Genomic DNA, 17,272 nt, shown 5'->3' with positions numbered 1-17,272 from the left:
TGTAAGGATTTTCAGAAGCAGACACATTCTTCCCTATGATTAAAGGGAGAAAGCTGTATTTTTCTGACAAATTACTCGTTGCCTGAAGTGGATACCTTCTGGTTCACACATCATCGTTTTCTCTCTTTTGGCTCTTTCTTTCTGAAGCATGACAGCTATTGAATAGCACGTGTCTGCCTAAAAGCTAAATCTTAGTTATTTTTGTTGTCCACCAAACACTCGTGTAAGCAAAGTTCACATTTGTGTACATCAGCAGTAGGCTCATACGATTTAGTGGTCAATCCTGTCAATTCCACAGAGCTGAGAGTGACTCACATGACTTTCCAAGAGTTTATTCATGTAGACGCTGCCATATATTTCTGTTACTCTCAATTGGAGTGTCTATGCTTGCCAATCAATCTGCCAATAAAACCAGTGGCTTGCTTATCTGTCTTTTCTGTCAGAGTCTTGATCTGAACATCACTAGAGTATCTATCTCAATTTTTTCTGTCTCTCACTTGAAGTCCACCCAACTCACTATCTGCAGCGGCACAGCCTTCCTTATGTCACTCAGAGGTTCTTTTATGTTTTATGATTCATGCATGGATGCACACACATACACATTTTTCACACATTCTACCCTCTGCCATCTATTAAAGACAGTTGGTTCAGGATATGGCCTTTCACCTCCTCTCTGCTATCACTCCCCTGTCCCTCTCCTGTCAGTGTCTCAGCTCGGGCCATTGTCATGCATATGGAACCCACTGAGTGCGTGTATGTGTGAGGAGTACAGGGTAAATGTCAGCTCACCAAGGCCCTACGTTATCATGAAGCTCTGAGCATTTTGTCTGTCTTTCGTGTGACAATATCCGTCTCATATTTTGTCATTACTGTATATAGACATTTCCATTGCAAAATTTCTATATTCTAAGCATCTGTGTGTGTTTGCATGAGCACAAGCCCACCGAATAGTCTGAGAATTTTTGGTTTTCATGATCTAGTCTCGCATTCAACCTCCTTCAGAGGAAAACAAAACACAGCCATCCTCAAAGTCATATTCAAGAATAAACATTTGTCAACCCACCACTTACAATAATTGTCACCCCTCCTCTTCTGCAGTACTCCAAGGTTTCAGTGCCAACTAGTGCAGAATGCTAATGCTATTGTTGCCCTATTTAATACAATCAGCCTGGGCTAACAATATCATATCACCACACTTTCTGTTGCATGTCACATACTTAACCCACTTGAACCTGCTGGTCTTCAGTCCGTGGATTTTTGTCTGCTCTGATGTGTTGATATGAATGAGCAGGCCCTGGTCTCCAAGGCTAGAAAACTCTCCATCCAGCACCAATTCAAATATAATCTCTATTCATAACAGCAAGTCTGAAAACACACGAACATGGTTCACATACAATAAACATGCCTCCTGCACATTTGGGCAGGTGTAACATAATAAAATGCAGAGATTGGTATAGTGCACAATACCTGCTAGCTTAGACAACAAAGGTCCCACAAACCTGTCATAATTAGTATTCTCTGTGTGGTTACAAAGTTGCTTTGAACAGGGCATGGTTGTTGGCGCCAGATGTGTATAACCATTTCTAGGATTTACAGAGAATGGCAGAGGTGTGGACTCGAGTCACATGACTTGGACTCGAGTCAGACTCGAGTCATTAATTTTATGACTTTAGACTTGACTTGAAAAAATGTTCTAAGACTTGTGACTTGACTTGGACTTTTACACCAATGACTTGGGACTTGAATTGGACTTGAACCGGTTTACTTGAAAAGACTTGATATTTTACCCCAAATATAAAATTTAACATGCATATTATATAGAGATTGAAAATGTGACGTCATTCACGGGTAGAACCGCAAAGGATTCTGGGAACTCGTGGCAAGCGGTACTAGCGCACGCAGGCTTTCAATTAAAATCAGTTATACAGCGATAAAAAGAAACACAAAAATGTCAAGAAGCTGTTGTATTATTAACTGCAATAGCCGGTCGCATGACAGCCACGGGAAGCCGACGGGTAAAGAGATCGGTTGTTATCGGATTACGACGTTGAAGAGAAATTGTTCGAGCCATGTTTCCGAAGTAACAAAGACGCGACGGATGGCCTGGATTGCAGCCATTCAAAGATCAAATATAACGTCCCAGAACACTCCAGCTCACAGGTTAGTCTGCTCCAAGCATTTACACGAAGGTCAGTCTGCTGTTGTAGTTAATGCGTCATTTTCATTACATAATTGGTGATATAGGTTACAAGTAAGTCTGGCACTGAACAGAAATTGTCGCGCTATGCTCCTTTATTTATTGTGCATAAATAGTGAATTGTCCTGACACAATATTGCGTTTCGCTTCTGTTATTATGGTACATTGACAAAAACATATACTTTTATTCACAGGATAAAACAGGTTTTTTGTATCACTAATTGCCCAGTACGATTACAGCATACAGTATTATTGTCACTGCTACATTTCTGTGATGCTACCAGAAATTATTTCCACGATGCTACCAGAAATTATTTCCACTACTAATTAATTACCGTTGAGCTCAAAGGTTATATTAATAAACGGTTAACGAATGTGTATTTATGACGACAATTTGTGAGACCGGTAAACTTATGATACGTACGATGGTCTTTCGTTCTACACGGTGCATTTCAAGGTCCTGCACCCATCCGTCGGTAAACTGTACCTGGGCTTGTTGCAGTGACCTGAAGTTACTAAACTTCATGAGTGTATGCACTCACTCCAAGAAGCGTATAATTATAAATATGCATATAAATATGCTACGATGAGATAGCTGACTTCATCTAACTAGCAAATGTTGTCCAGGCTACGTTGGTGATTCAGTTTTTTTTAATGTGTATGATATTTTTGTCATGCGATTTTAAAGCCGGTCCTATAACCGCATCCAAGAATAACATGCAGCTTATCAAAATGGTTTCTTGAACATGACAATGAGTTTACTATACCACGGTTATATTTGTGACCAGATCTTAATCTAATAGAGCACCTCTGGGATGTGGTGGAATGGGAAATTTGCATTATGCATGTGTTCCTCACAAATGTGCAGCAGCTATGTGAAGCTATCATATCAATATGGACCAAAATCTTTAACCAGTGTTCCCAGCATCTTGTTGAATCTATGCCACAATTAAGGCAGTTCCGAAGGCAGAAGTGGAAGCAAGCCAGTAAGAAGGTGTACCTGATAAAATATGCGGTGACTGTGTGCAAGTCTCCACTTGTAAATAATATTTTAGCATAATTTTTTTTAATTGTTTGTTTTCTCCATGCCTTTTTCTGTTGGCAGTTAGAAGTTAAACTTGGCACATCATTATGGGGGAGATTTATATTATTAGTTGATTTGCCTTGTGTCAGCAAATAAGATTAACAAAGAGAAAACTATTCCCACACCAAGCCAGTTGGAATGCTACACAAGCTTCCAGCTGGCTTCAAAAAGATATTAGTAATATAATAACATGACGATGGTGCAGTGCAGGATGTTGTATGTTTGCATGTTTATTTGCATCTCTTATCAGATTTGTCATCTGAGTGCTTATTTGTGTAGCATATTTGTGCATCTGTGTAGCACAATCCCTCCCGTTTCCAAACATTTTAGTTGACGTTTTCCACACATGCCACTTTGAACCACAAATTCACTTACTTCAAGTAGCTGTCCATTTCTAAATGTAGTGCCAGCAGCATCTTAAGTACCTCTCAAGACTACATTCAGCGTAGACCTCCTTTGCTAGGGAAAAGAACAGGATGGCTCTAGCGCTGGCAGACTACTTCCCTCTGCTTCTCCCTCGTATTTCACCTGCAGGTAATTCTGGCAAGAAGAAAATCTCTTCCGGACATGTTCGGGCTGCAATGATGAAGTTGTCTGTTTGGGTTTTTTTGTGTGTTTTTCAGCTAAAAACAACAACAACAAAAAAGATAAGAACGTGGATGAGTGTTTGAGATGGAAGAGAAAGGTGCCCGTCACCAGGGTAATGGATGGAGACTGATGAAAGAAAAGAAGCTGGTAGAGGAAGAGGCTTACACATGGCTGTCAGTGAGAAAGGGTTCATTGAAAACTGTAAGAGAGCGATACAGAAGGAAAGAGTGGATGATAGACAAAATGTAGATAGGACGACTCTGTCAGTGGAAGGAATGGAAGGGTTGAAGTAGGGAAAAGGAAAAGAGGAGGAAGCTGTGTCAGTCACTATTGTGAGAGTGAGGAAAAAGCATAAAGATGGTAAAATTAAAAGCACACAAGGAAATAGTAGTGTGGTGTGTGTATGCGCACGCGTGTTTGTTTTTGTCTTTTTTTGTTTTTTGCATGACTATCAGTAGTAGCAGGTGGTGAGCCCCACTGTGAGCCTTGGCCTGCCTGCTAACTCTAATCTGATAACGCAGCCACTCTTCAGCAGCGGTTTGCTCCAACACACACACACACACACACACTCTTTTATATGTGCACTCATGCAGGCACACTCGTATATAGACCCAGTCAGTTCTTTATACTGTATTATCCCTGTTATTAATATCATTTTTATAGAGTCCTAGTTTTGCTCTTACATTGATTATAGCTCCTGCTTGCTTGTGAGAACACATTCATGTAATTTTGCGTGTGTGTGTGTCACATTCTCATACACACAGGCACATATTTCTGTCTTTTTATGACTGTCTTTCTCTTTCACCCTTTTACCTCCTTCCATTCCATCTCTCCTTCACATCCATCATCTCCAAGGCGACCGCCCCATGAACGCACAGGCCACATAAAGATTAGCTGGTCTCTCTCGTGTCCCTCCCCTATATCCCCTCCACTCCCACCTACCCACCCCACCATGTGCCTGTCTCTCAAGCCTATAGAAACACTCCATCAGCATCCAGCCAAACATGTCTTCCATGCTGCTACACTCCACGGACCGCAATCACCAACATGCCATCGATCCTTGCCCGCCCCCCCCCCCCTTTGCCAGGTTTCAGCTGCCACGTGTCTTATTTCATTTGGCTAAAAATAACGTGTCAGTGTAAATTGTGACAAAAGAGACTTGCTATATGAGGACTGGGGAGCTCTTTAATTTCAGAGTGTGACTACCATTATCGACTTAAATAATCCTCTATTTAATGTTTGCAGTCATTAATCAGAATCAAAGATACTGGATAATAAAATGCTGTTCCAAAGGAATGTTGACATGTTTGGTTTAGAAACTATTTTTCTGCATAACAGTGAAAAAGAAATCATCAAATGAATTCAAAGTGTCAGGGAGTTTGTTTCTTTAACAACTATAAACCAAAAGAAAGACTGAGAGAGAACCTTTTAGTGATTCTGTACTCGCCCCGTGAAGTTCACCTTGAAACTTTGATTATTTGCTAAGAGTGGAAATCTGTGAAGCTTTCAGTGATCATGATGCAGAACTGATCAAAGTTCATCATTTACCAACAATATCATAGTTATGATATTGGTGTCTTATCAATACCTCTCAAGGCTTTCATTTATGAAGCACCCTGATTGGATTTGGGACTCTTTTGCGTGGCTCCCAGCTTAAAGTGTGCCACATTTGCCTCACTGGTTAATATAACCCACAACAGAAACTCTAAAACTGGAAACACAACTCCAAAAGAGTCACACGGTTGTGTAAGTAAGCATTATTTGATAACCAGTGTGCCGCCATATCATTTTAAAAGGCACAATGTAAGCATTGTTTTTGCAACTTGTTTCCGGTGCAACCCCGCCCACCACCAACAAAACAATTTAATGTTCTTACACGTGTAACCAACCAGCTGACTAACTGCACTGGAGGCTTCCTGGATTGACTAATGGAGTGTGTGGCTGTCGTACTGACTGGGTAATGAGTGAATCGCTGTGTGTTTATAAAGCAGTCATAGCCACGTCCACTGTGAGTATCTGATTGACAGTTCTGCCTGGCAACTGTCTCTGTCCCTCCTGAGAGAGGGAGAGAACTGAGTGCTGTTAGCACTGAGCAGAGGAGACAGTTATTGATTTTCTGCTTGTCTATTATTTTTGTTTTTTGCAGAGAAGAAACAAGTGAGCGAGTGAGTGAGGCTCCTCTTCTGTGTGCTGCAGATGCTTACGCGTGTGTCCACTGTCTCCATGTTGCCTGTTAGCTTAAAACTGTGGAAGTGTGAACACGCGCACGGTGTGCACAGCGTTGCTTCTGTGCCTTTTTGACGTTCAAAGTTGATTCGCAGCCAACAAACGCAACGATCTACTCCTCAAACTGCTCGCTAATTGGACAGAAACTGGCAGGTGGAAGAAAACATGCGTTTGTGTGACTGTATGTTGTCTCTGTCTTTGTGTGAATCCATGTTTTTGTGAATATTAAATCTAATTATGACAGACAGATTTACAGTGATGGTAAAGTCAACTTTAAACTTTCAGTGCTGGTGAATAGAAAGCATAAAAGATAAAGATCAAGGCAAACCACAGCTCAGTCTCCAGGTGTGAAGCTATAGTTTTCCAATCTAGCACAGATTCTTGAGGAACACATCCATAAGGCAACATTAAAACCTTTGTAAAGGGTAGGATTTTTTTTCCAGTATAGCTGCATTAGAATACATTAGCTCAGTGTACCTAATAAACCGGCAGCTGGTGTATGTCTAAACCTCAGCACAGACCTTGAGCTAGAATATTTGGCTGCCCTTGCTGCCCACAGTTTTGTGCATGAAAAGCTTTTCCTGTCTTTAAATTATCCAAGTGAGGATGGCGGCAGTCCAAATTTAGACCTGGGGCACCAAATTGAACTGTGTGTACTGTGGGGGGTGCCAGGGGTCAGTTTGAAATTCAGGAACTACTTCATACACTATGCATTAGGCATAATGTTCCGTCACAGTGCTGTGTAAGAGTGTGGCAACACCAACACCCCTCTCGCCACGCGCGCACGCGCACACGCACACTGGTGTATGCATCAACTCCTGCTCGCATAAACAGCCGCTTTCACACAAATAGTGAGTTTTCACGCACACATGCAGACACACACTGTCCCCCTTTATATCTCAGAACGTGAGTGGAACAGTAAAGCTAAATCCCCTTGTCACATTTGCCGCTCATCTCCAATTCAAAGGCACAGGCTGCGATGCCCTCGGATGCACTTGGCAAGTGAACAGCTAACCTGCCCGCCAGCATATCTGCCTGCCAGCCGAGCACAGGGGTAGTTAGCATGCCAACTAGCACACCCAGCAGCGTCAAGCTAATGCTTCACTAACCCTGTGTTGCCCCGCGTCTCTTCCTGCAACTGTGTGTTTGGATGTGTATTTACGCTAGAGGAGTTCAGTGTAACCCCATAGTAAATTGGCTTTCCGAAACAAAATTAGCTACAAGTGTAACTCTGTGTAAACGTATAAAGACAGTACTTAATAATCTTATTTCAAGAGACTGCCAGGTCACTTGGAAAGTATTTTGATACAGAGTAAATCTCCAAGGCTGCTATTCTTCATCCCCCATTTAATCTTTTCGCTGCTTGGTTCCAAAATGAGGTGTCCTCTAAATTATTAAACCATGAGACTGGTTCTTACTTGGCAACTATTAAGTACAGTCGCTGTGCTAATATCACAATATATTGTTCTGCTTTTAGGCGATAATTCTTCTTGGGGTGGGATAAACGTCACCATCTGGTACTGAAAGTAAGAATCCAATAAGAAACCGCTCCAAACTGCATGCTACACCAAGAGAAAAATCGTATTTTGTGTGTGTGTGCTGCTGTGGAATGGTCTATATTAACAGGCACCAAGCAAATATGATCCAGTGCTCTTGATGACAGAATGAAAATGAGTAAAATCAGATAAATTACGATGACATCTTCAGCCTCTGCAGATTGTCTTCTGTTCAAGTGCCTGTTGCAGCTCTTGGGCTGCACAGCAAATCCCCAAAAAATCACCTGTTATGAGTGTGGCTAAAGTATGTCAAGTGTAGGTCTACTGTAGCAATAAACCACTTTAGACCTTCCCTGCAGCTACTCTGATTCACTGGATTAGAACCTGTGTGTGTGTGTGTGTGTGTGCGTGTGTGTGTGTGTGTGTGTGTTCTTGTCCAGCTAGCTTTGTAAAGACCAGTATGAGTTTTAGACTTTGGTGGCGAAGACATTTACTGGAACTGTGTTTGTCTTTACATTGTTTCCCATTTTTCTAAATGTAGTTTAGCAGCAGTGAAAGTAGCTACAGGCTAAACACGTTCCTGCAGAGGTCAGACCTTCTGCAGAAGCTTGTCTTAGCATTAGCCCGTTATCCCGAGGGCTGTTGACATCTCCAGTCCAGTGAAACAAAAAATAGGTTGCATTTTTGTTCTTTTGTTTTTTCTACACAACTTTGGATCCATCATATTGAGAAAGTAAATATAGTTATGTCTTCCACCACTTGGCAGCTACCTGAATGAATTTTGTTTACCTTTCGAAAGAAGGTTAAAAGCAGAATAAATAAGCTCTGCTTACAAAATACGGATGTGTACTTTTTGTGCATCATTGTGATGACATGTTCTTGACACTATTTGGGATACGTTGACACTTAGAAATCTAATTTAGTTTTAAAAATGGATTATTGTTTAAAGAAAATTCCATACAAATCCATATCTCTGGGTAATCATTGATATTCTCCAGACTAGAAAGATGATCGTGTCCCCAAAGTTGTTAGCTGGAACTGTAATTTTCTGCGTTAAGTTCCAGATATTTTAAGATGTTTAGGTATTTAATGTGGTACTGTTCTTTGTATATTGATCATCCATCATCAGGCTAGTTTGTTTATAGTAGGGAATAGATTTCCCATGATGCATCCTGGTTTCTCTTACTTGTCTTTTTTTTTTTTTTTTTTTTTTTTTTTTTTTTGGCCTGTCCCGTTTGGCTCTTTTGCCATCAGAATTGTTGTCTAAAGGCAAAGAAAGATGCCCAACGGATTTACTTTACCAAACTGACCATCCCAGCCTTGCCGTAATGGTCCATTTGATTCACCTTTTATTGTTTATTTTATTTTCACTTACTTGTCTTTTGGATTCTAGCAAAGTAAATGTATTATTTGACAGTTGTTCTTCTTTTTCCACTCCCTTGTCATACCCCCCCCCCGTTTTCCAGAGCACTCTGACGAATCATGGTTGAGAAAGTCAAGAAATGGAGGAGATCTGAAGGAAGAGTGCATGTCAAGTCTGTCCTGTTTTTGTTGTTTGTTTTTGCTTCCCTTTCTATCAATCCGTCCATTAATTTAGCCATATCAATAAATACGTAAATAAAAACTCATCCTACTTGGTTTTTGAGTGTATTATCTTGACTTGTCACTCCAGCGTGTACGATGTGTTGATTTACGGTCACGTTGTGCCAGCACATTCCCGCTGTCTGTGAAATAAATCCCAGTGATCCAGTGGTGATGAAACTGCAGGTTTGTATCGTGTGTGTGTGTGTTGTGGTGAATGGCTGTCTCTTGTCACAGCATGCTAATAATGGTTCCACTACTGGAAATGGGGTCGTGTGCACCCTTCTGACAATGCTGTGCAGGCCCAAGGGCTTATTGTGCACTGTGTGCATGGTTTCATTAAGAGGGAGAAGCGAAAGGAGAGTGAAGGAAATGAGGGATAAATGAATTGGAGGACAGATGAATACTGAAGCATGCACCAATTAGAGTGTGTGTGTGTGTGTGTGTGTGTGTGTGTGTGTGTGTGTGTGTGTGTGTGTGTGTGTGCGTGCGTGCGCGCTTTTGCGCTGTACCGAACCTGTAAGTGTCATCACATATAGGTGAATGTGTACACATGAGCAACACACCGGACGGGGCACACATTGTCCCTGCTAGCTGTGTTTCCATGGTGACAGCAGGGGTTCGTGCTAGCAGCAAGGTGTGGAGGAACCTTCCAGATAACCCTGAAGGTCAGCACACAGAGCTACAGCTCACAGCACTACTCTGTACTCACACACTTAACCCCCTCCGTGTGTGTGTGTGTGTGTGTGTGTGTGTGTGTGTGTGTGTGTATATATACGAGTGTGTGAAGGAGAAGGACTCTGTCAAGATGCATTTCCACTTATATATGGACATGGTTGGCCACCCTTGGAATGACAGAAGCTTGTTATCACACACATGCACTCGCACATACACAGACATTGTACACGCAATATGCACACATTCACACAGCAGAGACACATAGAATATTAATGGCCTTACAGTGTACCCACGCAGCTCTTCCTGAACGTAAGAATGTATTCACACAAGTGGCAGTCGATGTGAATGTAGTGGAGTGCGTTTGTTAATGATATCTGTGAGGAGTGATCTATTGATCACAGTTTGGGTCCCATTCATCACCATCACAACATGATATCAGACAATACAGTGGATCGATCCATTGACTCTGCAAAGTGCAAAGTTGTATACCCTGAAAACACTGCCCACAACACACTAATGCTAATGAAGTGCCTTAAGTTAGCCAAATATCTTTAAGAGGATAGCTGTTGACACATGCTTACCTGTATGACAGCAGGCGTGGCTCAGCTTCAGATGTGTTCTCACTACTAGGAATATTTAATTTGGTTTAAATCAGCGAGCGTGCAGAAGGCAGGACATTTACCTCCACTATTGTCACATACATGTGATCTGAATACCTTTTAATGTCTAACTGAATGCACAATGCATGTGTGAGAACAGCTTAGCCCTCAGTCACACGGGCTTGGGACTGGCCGTCAATCCGTTGGCAACCTTCAGGAGCTAGGAGAAAGTGTAAATTCTGTGAATGCTGTTGCAAAAAGAGTGCAACAAAAACATCTTTTTGATTTCTTTGGTCATTGGCACATCTCCACAGTCATCTGTAGCTTCCACGGAACACTTACTCTTCCAATTACTCTTCAAACTAGAGATGGCACGATACCACTTTTTTATGTCCGATACCGATACCGATATCATAAATTTGGATATCTGCCGATACCGATATGAATCCGATATATTGTTTTTTAATCAACAAAACTGTTTTTTTAAATATCTTGCTGCATTTTGCAAGTCTGCAAGTTCATACTCAAGTTTAAAACAACAACTACACTAAAGCTATTCTGTTATACCTGTATACAAAAAAAATATTTCATAGTTCAGCAATACTGATCAATCTAATAAACTTAGACCTACACCATCCTCCCTATTCTGGTATTTTAAAGAGTACTTAGCGTAAATATTAAGCAACCTAACTAATAGGGTTCCAACTCCCAGCAACAACAAAAATAAATAAATAAAAAATAGGGAACCACCCCTCACGCTCCACCTCATGATGCTTAATCAACGTAATCAACCTTAATTTGATGCAGTGTGAAAAAAAATGCACAGAAATCAATTATTTTTCAAGAAATATTAAATAGATTCAACATCTTTCTTCAACAAAATTGCAGACTGCACAGATGGTACCTTCCCAAAGGAAAATGTACTATAGCTTACTAGGGTATATATATTAGACTTAATAGTCACTATATACAGTAATTGACTTCTATTCATTTTACATCAAATTAAAACTTTGGGTGTCAGATAATTATTTATTAAAAGCTAGACATTTTAAATGAGAATAAGAAAGAAAAGTATGTCTTTGTGCCCCCTTTTCCCAGTTAATGCCCTATCGGCCCCCCTGGCTAAACTTTGCTAGATCCGCCCCTGCACAGTTACCAGCGTCAGCTACGTAGAAAAAGATCCTGGAGTACAAAGTAATATTAAATAAATTGTAACAACAGCTTATCAAGCTTAAACGTGCTGCTGTTGTTCAGCCGCTGGTTTGCTCTTTCTGGCGCAAAGTGGACCAAAAACAAACAAGAGAGACTCACGACAGAAAAGCCGATCAGCTGATCATTAGCAGTTTCACGATTGAAGTAGCAGCCGGAGAGCGAGAGGCAGTCGCTCGTTAAGCTTAACGTGGGAATGCTTTACAAACATTCAGAGATGGACTTACACACTTGCTTTACTTCTCTCGGGGATAACTTTGTCGGAGATGAAATGCCAGGTTGCTAGCGAAGCTCCAAATGCTATCCAGACCACCAACAGGTCCCGCATGCCACAGCTGCTCTATCACGTGATGCATACTGCTCCGACGTTCTGAGGCGAGTTACGGCGTGTTGCAAGTTTTGTGAGGTGCTTTCGTGATATTTAATGGATCGGATTACATTTTTTATTTTTCTCCGATATCCGATCCAGTAATTTAGGTCAGTATCGGACCGATACCGATACGTAATATCGGATCGGTCCATCTCTACTTCAAACTGTACTGAAATTTGAAAAAGTGTGATGCTAACTGGAAATGCAATGTAAAAAGTTTTGCCTTACTTTGAGGCGAACATTCTCCATTTCCAGTTTGCGTTGCACTCTACAGTTTCACCGCTGCTTGACGAGTAGTTTTAGAAGTGTTGGCATATAAGCCAGCATCATCTGTGTAAATTACTACCGACCTTTGCTACCTGCTAATGACTAATCAGGCTAGAGACCTCCAGCAAACACTTGCCAACTGGTTGCAGAATACAGAAATTTCTTCAGCAAACAGTCATTACCGGGGTGTCACTGTCTGCTCTCAAGGTCTCTGTGACTCAGCTCTTTTATCTAGCTAGCTGTAAGAATGCACTCTGTCAAAACCCTTAAGCCTAACCTACAAAAATGTAGTAGCCCATAACTGACATATGCTCATTTGAATTGTGACAAAAGTGTTTCAGCACATACAGAGTGTGAGAATCCCACTGTCTACCACAGGTAACTTCTTGTTGTTAGCATAGTGTTAGATATTTTTAGCTTTGATTTGGGGTGGGGTTTTTTTTCACTAACACAGATTAACAGTGAAGCACCTCACACGAGTCAAGGGAGAGCCATCAACTGTTAGCCATTAACTGTTGCACGCTGTCTCTTTGCTCTGTTGCAGAAAGCTAGCATAGGACAGTGACAGCAAGTCAAATGATAAAGAAATGAAGCCCAGCATGGCCATCAGTTTTGTCTGTCACTGCCTCCGTCTACAAACTCCACTTCCTCAGTTGGGATTAGGCAGCTCTAACCCAACACACATGGCGCACATATTACCTATATTAAAGTCAGCACCATATTAGAGGTTTCAGCCAGTGACTCTCATATCCCTTCCTTCTCCCTGACATTTCTTTACAAATACCAGCTTCTATTCACTCTGTTATTGCCTTCTTCCATTCAACAACTCTCTGATTAAACAAGCTCCTGAAAAGCCCAGGCACTGCTATCTGCCATTTGGCTTTTATTAGAAACCCACCCCCTTTAATTAAATTGGTTGAATTACAGAAATATCAGGGATATTTTGCCAATATATTGGATAAGAGAGCACAATGGGTGAAAAATAATGGAAGAATGGGCTTTATGAGATGCTTTGAATGTGGTTTGGTGATGAAATGAGATAAACACTATCTTGATAGTGCGGGGGATGTTTGTTTTGTTTTTTAAGGAACTGGAGTTTGTACAATCTGAATGAGTCTCATTAAATTTATGTCACCGCTAAAACTCATTTTTAATGGCTTTTTTTTTTGTTCCCTCGAGACTGGATTTATTTTTCGCTGCCTCCACCTTCTTGAGCTCCATCTCAACCGCACACCCTCAGCACCGTGGCTTTCTTTTCCCGCCCTATTACAGTGGAAGACACGGGATTGAGGTTGCCGTGGAAACCAGCCGGGCTTTGATTGGGAGAGGCAGCTGCTCGGTGCAAGGTTAGAAGATGGCTACTCACGCCTTGCAGTGTGCCACTATTGATTTCCAGTCTTTACCAATTACCGGGCCCAGCTGAATACAACGAGTTCCAGAAAACGTGCATAAAGCAGAGGACGCTGTGTGTGTGTGTGCCGCCGAGGGTGGTGTTACTGTAATGCTCATTTTGCAGCCAGCATGCAGTAATTGTCTTGCTTTTTTCTTTTTTTTCCACCCACTTAAGTTCATGTGTTTGTCTGAAAAGTGATCCTTTGAGCTGTTGCCACAGTTTTGACCTGTCAGACATCCCGTAGCTTTAGCTCGACACGTGCTTGACAGTCAGCCGCGGAGCCTAATGTTGTATGTTTTATCAGCTCTGCACCATCTCCTTTGTTCCGTTCTTGAAATGCTGTTTGTCGGCTGTTCTTTCTCATCCTGCTGAAGAGGTGTCAGGCTTTGACAAACTGCTGCCCTTTGAAAAGACTTAATGGGGATCAATTCAAGTAAAGTTAGACACTTAGAATTCACATGCAGTCAGATAAAAATGCTTTTTCATGCACACACATTCCCACACATGTAACTACTTCTTTCTGGAGTTCACACAGTAGTAAAGTTATTTGCCCTACACTTCTCCCTCCCTCACTGTTCCCCCACTTCTCTGTTCTTCCGTCTTCGCTCGGCCAACTTGGCATTGCATGAGTGTGAATTCAACAGTGAGCCTAATTGGAGTGTGTGGCTGCATCAGTGACAGTCACCGTTCTGTTTCTGCGCACGCTCGCATGAGGTTCTTTTGCTAATTTTAATAGTCTTTTATTAAACTGTCCGAATGTGAACTGGAACTGTCTGCTGGTGATTTTAATTAGACCCCCCACCAACAACCATATGCATAAACATGCAGCTCGGCGAAGCAGTGGAATGGATGGAACCTCAGCCTGGAGGGACGAAGAGGAGGAGAAAACGGGAATAGAGTAAGAGGTGAGTTACATTCAGCGTTATGCTTGCGATTTAGGAGATTTGTAAGGAGCCGCTGTGTTGTTACACTGTCACTTCACAGACAGGAGGCGGTTTGAACCTACTAGTCAGCTGGGGCCTTTCTGTGGGACTTGCATGTTTTCAGTGTGCCTGTGAGAATTTCCTTCCACAGGCAAAATGTAACAACTGAGCTAATTGTTGATTCTACATCAGCCACAGGTGGGGGTGTGGAGTGATTGACTGGTGTATTCAGTAATTTTAGATGTCATGATTCTCACACAAAAACAATAGGGTGAAAATACAATGTCTTCAGTGACTTAGCCTTACGATCAGCAAGTCTACTGCCTGTAGCTGTCCATGTGTCCAGTCCATGTAGTGAAGCTGCAAAAGTTAGACGCATTAAGAATGCAAGAAAATTGTAATCTTGTGAAACATGAAAGTAAGTGAAGCTGCGACGGGTGGAGACCATGTATAGGCGTGTGAAAAAGAGTTTTCACCAGACTCTGCAATGCTGTGGAAAACTCCCATAATGTTTTCATTGAAATTAAGAGACCAAGAAGCAGTCAGGTGCTGATGATCCAATACACGTGATTATTGATCGTCAGAAAGTGTGAGCGTCTCTATAAAAGAGACGTTTTAGCAGTTTGCTGCTCTGGAGCATTCAGGTGTGTGCTAACACAATATAACCGTTTTCCCAGGAGTGGACAACCCACCAGTGTCATCATCACAAGTTAGACCATGCAGTGTTCGGAGCAATTACAAAAAAACAAGATCTATATGTTGGGTTAGCATGTTAAACGTCATAACAGCACCGTTAGAAGTAGACTGACCGAATATCTCTTGTTTGGATGGGTTGACAGTTGAAAGTCTGCTGCCATGTTCATTTTAGAGAGAACAAAGCTTAGGTTTGCAAAGTTGCAACCGAAAAAAACACAAGACTTCTGAAAGTGGACATTTTTTGCGACAATGCATAGCAACACACTTGGAGGAAACCAAATACAGCACATCCGCACAAACACCTCATACCAGCTGTCAAGCACAGTGGTAGAAGGGTGACCTAGGCACCCTGCAATCCTTGAGTCAACCATGAACTTCTCTGTATACCAGAGTTTTTTAGAGTCAAATGTGAGGCCATCTGTCTGACAGCTACAACTTGGCTGAAATTATGTCATGCAGCAGGACAGTAATCCCAAGCATAGCAGCAAATCTACAACAGAATGGTTGATAAAGAAAAGAAACAAGGTGCAGCAATAATTGTGCCCGGCTCATTCAGGACATAGTAAAGACGGGACATGGCCGAGGCCGTCACACTGTGGCACGGTCAATGTCCAGACCTCAAGACAACAGAAATGCAGTGTAGGGACTGTTTAGAAATGAATGGTCACAATGCTTGAACTGAAGCAATGTTGCAAAGAAGAGTGGGCCACGATGATATGAGAGAGTGATAAAGTCATGCAGTAAATGACTACTGCAAGTTAGTGATGCTAAAAGTGGTTCTTCTTCACATTACTAAACATAACACCGAACAGCTTCGTTGCCTGCGCAAGTTATCATGTCCCAGACCAGTCTCCCAAATGCTGCAAATAATTTTCTAGTAAAAACAATTTCCCATTGTAATCATTTTCTCTTTACTCCTCAAAGTCAGGCTCTCTCTTCCACTCTAAAGGACAGATAATAACATCTTTTCTGCAAATACCCAGAAAATGTTATTTAAGTTTGTCCAGTTTTCTAATATCAAGATAAGATAAATAAGGATCTGCCACCAGCTCCAAAGTGCACACTACATAGGTCCCAGTTAGCTGCCCTGAAAATTTTGTCTGCATTTGTCCCCCAGAGAGAAGCACTGTCTGTCTCATCCAGTTTGTGTCCACTGACAGAGTGAAAAAAGTACAAGGGATGGTATGGCTATGAAAAGGGAATAGAGATAACCAGAGCGTCCGGAAGCAGCAGGGAACCTGACCCAGGTGTCTGGAGGGAAACAGCATGTGACTTGAGTGTGAAGCAGTTCAGGAACCCTACACTGTCATATGTGACACTAGAGGAGTAGGGGAGCTTGGAACAAAAGGGAAAGCAGAAGGCTGAACAAACCCAATACACCAGTGAAATCAAAGAGTAAGGGAGGAGAACAAGGGAAAGAGGTCAAGGTTAGGAAGGACAAAGAATTTCATCTGGGACCAGAGGGCAGGAGAGAGAGGGACAGAAAGAGAGAGAGAGATGAGCATGACATAAGTTAGAAAGGTGAAAGAGGGAGCGAGAGAGAGACTGGGTAAGAGAGTCCGCTGAGGCCAGTAGAAGCAGTTCGAAGAAGACGGCTCCCTCCTTTCTGCTTTATTATATTACACTGGTGGATAAAAAGAATCCGACATCCTCTAAAGTCATTACAGCCCAGTAAGACTGGCTCAGAGGGCAACGTAGCTCTTTAACCCCTCTCAGCACATGCCTGGATGTGCGTGTGTCTCTCAGAGGGTGATTGAATGAGGAAAAAAAAAGGGTGCGCACATGCCCGAAAGACTGATCAGGCCTATTTCTGTGTGTATGCGTGCATGCATGCACACACATTCAGCGAACCAAAGTGGCACATCACTTAATCCTTTCCCAGTAACTAGGATAAGCCACCAGCCTTATCTTTCCTTCCTCCCCTCTCGTTGCTCTTCTCACTCTTTCTTTCCTCTGGAAACTATT

General features: G+C 42.0%; 1 protein-coding gene across 1 annotated transcript in view; it reads left to right on the top strand.

Moving 5' to 3' along the window:
- The window catches only part of chchd6b (coiled-coil-helix-coiled-coil-helix domain containing 6b), a 52,652-nt gene extending 43,437 nt beyond the window's left edge, over window positions 1-9,215 (top strand). The window contains exon 8 of the mRNA XM_080891604.1: window positions 9,058-9,215. Within this exon, the coding sequence (XP_080747730.1) occupies window positions 9,058-9,081 (24 nt within the window). The 3' untranslated portion in view covers window positions 9,082-9,215. The remainder of the gene's footprint in view (window positions 1-9,057) is intronic.
- Window positions 9,216-17,272: the final 8,057 nt, after the last annotated feature.

Source organism: Rhamphochromis sp. 'chilingali', assembly GCF_963969265.1.
Source record: "Rhamphochromis sp. 'chilingali' genome assembly, chromosome: 9".
NCBI lineage: Eukaryota > Metazoa > Chordata > Actinopteri > Cichliformes > Cichlidae > Rhamphochromis > Rhamphochromis sp. 'chilingali'.
This window is presented reverse-complemented; position numbering and strand designations above follow the sequence as displayed.